At 36.6% G+C, this 5,098-nt stretch overlaps 1 protein-coding gene across 1 annotated transcript in view; it reads right to left on the bottom strand.

Annotated features, from left to right (window-relative positions):
- Nucleotides 1–3,855, bottom strand: part of LOC138000694 (uncharacterized) — a 10,586-nt gene extending 6,731 nt beyond the window's left edge. The window contains exons 1-4 of the mRNA XM_068847279.1: nt 3,527–3,855; nt 1,549–1,587; nt 727–961; nt 1–65 (exon numbers count right to left, since the gene is read on the bottom strand). The exon at nt 1–65 is cut by the window's left edge and continues 99 nt beyond it. Coding sequence (XP_068703380.1) covers nt 1–65; nt 727–961; nt 1,549–1,587; nt 3,527–3,602 — 415 coding nt within the window. The 5' untranslated portion in view covers nt 3,603–3,855. The remainder of the gene's footprint in view (nt 66–726; nt 962–1,548; nt 1,588–3,526) is intronic.
- Between the last annotated feature and the right edge of the window lie 1,243 nt (nt 3,856–5,098).

Here is a 5,098-nt window from a genome sequence, read left to right as displayed (position 1 = left end):
GAGGACTGTCTGAACCGCAGCGTCTCAATATCTCCACAGCTTCTTTGAAGGTTAAACCACCATCCCTAGTAGAGAAATCAATGTTGTTTTCAGAACGAGATGCTTCATAGAGGCTACTTTAACTGGATCCTTCGCTAATACCAGGCACGTATGCTGAATAGTGCATGCACCTTCAAAGCAAAGGTAATAGCAGAAAAGCCTACTCTAGACATTAACAGTTAACTGTTAATGTCACTAATTATTCAAAGAAATAAGAATGTATCACGGCAGTGCAGTTGATTTTGTGCAATTTTACCAAATAGTGGCCCCTAATCGCTAGTGCAACTTATCGTAAACCCAGAAATTACTTTTAAAGAACTCAACTCAAAGTGTCGTGACAAAAAAAAATGTCTGTCGAGTTTACATAATTTAAGTTTCCAACAACAGAACTTTGAAAAACCCCGAATGCAATCCATATTAATCTTGTTTAATTTTGCTTATCCCTGCCTTGTTTTGATTTTTCTCTTTTATTTATGCCTGCCTTAATTTTTTTACGTAGTTATATTTGCATTTCGCTTGATTTGGTTTTCAGTTCCCAGTTTCTGTATTTGCCTAAATAAATTTGCGGTCTGACGAAGAGGCTCCAAGAGAGAAATCAATTAGTGTCGCACTGATAAGTATGAAACTCGTTCAAGATAGGATTGATTGATTGATAGGAGTGTATAATTCCATTCTCTGTGCGCTCACCTCACGCTAACATAGTCATGACAACCCGATTCGAAAGACTGCTTCTCTAACTGGAATTCCAAGAAAGAGAGCAGCACTTGAAGACCTTCTGGGGCTTGAATTCTCCATGTGCACTGTATGTTCTGAGGATAATGTTGCGGAAAATCGGGACTGCTTACAGTTACACTGGTTCTTGAGTTCTTGATGGGGACGTCACGATAAATGTCGTCAGTATAATTTCCAGGGGTTGTACACGCTGTGAAAAAAAATTGGCACATAATTACTCTTGATTTTCTTCTCTTGTCCTTTTTTGCTTTTCACATGAAGAAGTAATCATTTACAGCTCAAAGAGGGAGCAGGGAAGGTGCCGTGGTGAGATCATTCGCCTCATACCCGGTGTGACCCGGGTCCGAATCCCAGACGCGGTGCCATATCTGGGCAGAGGAGATTCGCTTCCCAGCTCGAGAACAATGAGTTCCTTTAGATTTTGCATAAAAAGTCGAATTCCAAACGATTTAAAATTAAGCACACGGCAACCCTTTCTTTTACAAAACGCCGATGCGCCGTTAAGTGATAGACCTTTATCAGAGCGTAGCATGCTTTACCCAGCTACCCACACAGCACCACATTTGCTCTAGATGATGACTCCGTTAGGTTATCCTGGCAACTATTAACATAACGTAACGTAACGTAACGTGAAGTAACCTATCTCTCGTTACGTAAGACGACAAGTGTATACAGTATTTGGTCCTCAATTAAGTTGACGCCCTTTTAATTGCCGCTTAATCTATATAGGAGAGTTTAATTAAAACTGCATGCAGTTTTCTAGAAGAGATACCTTACCTGTGAATTGACCTTGTGTAGTGTTAAAAAACACACAACCTTATAAGGAAAAAGACAAACGAGAGCGTGGGTAACTGAACTTCTTAATATTTGGAAAGAAGAGGCAAACAATTTCCCAAGCCTGTATGAAGAGATTGAAAAAAGATCTTGATGTATGCAGACAGATAAAGGTAAAGGTACATCTTATTTAACGTCGGAAGTTCCTTTACTCTCTAGAGAGTATTCTCCCAGGAAGCCGACGGTGCGCTCATTCTACCCCCCCTCTTTTCCATCAGCGCTCCGTTTTAAGGGTATTTGAAGCTATTTAGGCTACACTGGAAGGAAAAAAGTCGAATTAAGGGTGAGAGATCCGGGGATCGACCTCGGGACCTTATGCACCAAGGCCGCGCACTAACCGACTGTGCCACCCTTGCCCCTTAAATATGACATGAAACAAACAGATGTAATGAGAAACAGATCGAGTAGTGTATAAGAATTATAAAGGAGGTCTTCAAAGCAGTAAGTTTTGCAGCTGCTTCCTTCAACTTCAACAAGGACAAAGAACCCGGCTAAAGCCCAGTTGTGTAAAGGTTTAATCTTTGGTATTAATACTATATAAACGGAAAGATTGAATGTTAATTGAAAATTTTCACTTGTTATCATATTTCATGTAAGAATATTCAAAACTAATTGCCTAATTGTTGCTAAAGCTCTCTGTTGTTGTTGTTGTTGCTTCTTTTTTTTTTTAACCTTGCTTTCAAGGTTCTCCTGTAGCTCACTCAGCGGAAGAGCATCCGAAGTAGTATTCGGAAAGCTGTAGGTTCGACTTCCCACAAACCTTAGCACTCGGATATACCCGAGTATCCCCGACTGACAATGCAAAGAACTTAATGTCCAAAAAGGCGAACTGAATATAAAAACAAAACGTCTAAAGAGATTTATACTTTAAAAGCTCTACACCTGGGCCTAGTTTATGTCCAAGTTAACGCTAAGGTGGTCTCAACATCTTTGGTCTCATACTATTCACTGAAACTGCTTTGAATGAACAACGCCGGCTTATCTAGTAGCTTGAGTCTGGCTACAAAGGACTCCAAAAATCAGCTTCACTTCCGATTTATTCTAGACAATTCTTCCAATAATAACCTGTTTTTCTGTTTTGTTGATGGTGAGATCTTGATTTTCGGAGTCATAGTAATTAGTCACGTGATTTTGCTTTTACTGAAGTTTGTTCCCCAGGGTCACCACTTAGGTTGGTTATCGGTTATCGCTTAGTTTTGTTGACTTTTTTTTTAACTTGCGTTCTTCGTTTTATTTCACTACAGTAACTATAGATCACCAATTTTTTTCCGAATGGCATCAGTCTTTTGTAACGACAGACGCGCGAAATGTCACCATTGTTTTTTGTTTCAATCAAGTTTCTGAAAGAACCAGATCGCTTTGAAGTTTCTTGGTTCACGTTTCATTCCCAGATTCCCATCTTTTTTGAATTTTCACTATTTGCTTTAATATTTTCTCAATCTTTTAGACTCTTTTTTATGACTGTAAATGAGATGATTGTGTTTGAAATTGAACGACGGATGTGTTCAATGGAAATTCGTGATCAAAACAGGACGTGTTGACGTAACAACTTGATGCAAATGGTGCAAATAAATGTATATATTGACACGCTTTTAAAAAACATAGACATTGCTCACAGCTTTGCATTTAAAACAAAAAAAAAGTGTGTTTTTCGCACATTTTTTTTTATTCGTTTAGGCCTCTTTGTTTAACTAAACAATTCGGCACAGAAAAGTTGCTCATAGAAATGCAACTGAAAAGCACGCCTTTTTCATTTAGTCACAACATAGAAGTAATCCCTCAACTTGGAAAAATATCTACAATGTACTTTAACTGACGATTACAAAGTTTTTGCTTAAATTAGTCGATTTAACAGAGTAGCTTAACATTTCGCTTGTAAAGAGACTTTACTGAATATTTGAAAAAGCCTTTTTTTACTTACCACAAACAAGGAAAATGGAGATTTTGAAATAAAATCGGCGCAAAACATATTCCTCTCCCGCCATCTTTTTTTGCATCCTTCGCCCTTTGACTAAGACGCGATAGTTAAACTAATTATTGTTGAATAATATCCAGGTTTACTTTCTCAGTAGTAAAAATGCTTTTTCATATCTTTAACTGGCAGAATGCGGGCTTCTTTTGTCGAACGTGGAGGCATTAAAGGCAGGGACTGAAAATTGCTGGCTTCTCTTGATTCAGCGAAGCGCTTGGAGCCTCTCCGATCGATCACAGTTGTTTCTTACAAACTTGAAACAAAGTCATTTGAACTGCAACAAAAGAATCGATCAATTTATTGATAAATGACACGAGTCAAGAAATTAAGCGGACCAGTGCAAATAAAGGACTTTTGGAGTAATTTAATGAGTTTCTTTGAAATATTCATCATTCTTCCAAAGATCATAAATTAAATCATGCATTGCGTGAAAATGAGATATTCTTTTCCAAAAATCTTAGTCTAAACCAATGTTATCTATCCAAGAAAAAAACATCTAACATACTGATGTCATCTTGAGGAAATCTTGGTTCCGTTTGCTCGATTCTTGCTTTTACCTGTGTCACTTAATTTACTACAAAGAATTACATAAACAGTAGACCAGAATCATGCACGAAATGTTACTATGGTATTATTTCATCGCTAATCTTTATTTTGAGAAAGAAAATAAGGGAATCCAATTTAAAATTCACATTTTCATTTCGCGTGTTGGAAAAGGCAATTTTGGAAAGTGAAGCAATATATTTGTAGACGAAAAGATGTGATTATGATCAAAATCCACCATACCTAGAGCTTTTAATTTTAAATATATATATAAGTGTAATAAAAAATATAGAGATAAATCTAAGTTTCCGCTTAATGCATCCGTACTAACGTTTGTTATTTATGCAAAAGAAACCCTATTTATATTTCAAAAGAATACCAAATGTTTCTATCTTGTTCAATCGAAGTTGGATGTCATGCAAAGTTCCAAACGTCTTTTATTCTAACCACGTGGAAGCATATACATTTCTTTATGTAACAACGCCGAAACGTTTTTTAAACGTTAAAGCCAAGAAAGACTGGAAAGAGTTAAAAGAAAAATCAGTTGTGATAAAGGGATTTGCCATAACTTTCAGCTGCTCCCTATGAAATATTGATTCAGTTTGTAATATTGGAACCCGTTAGAAACTGATGACTTTAGATGGATCCTCGGTGAACTTGATTTCTTTAATATCTTCAGACTCTGCTTTTTTGATACCCAAATGCTACCTATTTCCAACAAGAATTACATTCATTCCCTGGCAAGGAGCATTCTTTTCGAGCCCTTTGAAAAACAGGATCGATTACAAATAATTTCCTTAAGTTTACATTTTAATTAATTGTTCCGCGACTTAAAATTAAAACAAGTCGCAATCTCACTTTCTTTCTTTCTTTTAAATGAAAATTATTTTTTTTTAATCCCGGGACAAAATATAACATGTACTTATTTGTCTTATAACAGAGTATTGTATTAGAGCGGTTTTCAATTGAGTGTCGTAA

Source organism: Montipora foliosa, chromosome 4, assembly GCF_036669935.1.
Source record: "Montipora foliosa isolate CH-2021 chromosome 4, ASM3666993v2, whole genome shotgun sequence".
NCBI lineage: Eukaryota > Metazoa > Cnidaria > Anthozoa > Scleractinia > Acroporidae > Montipora > Montipora foliosa.
This window is presented reverse-complemented; position numbering and strand designations above follow the sequence as displayed.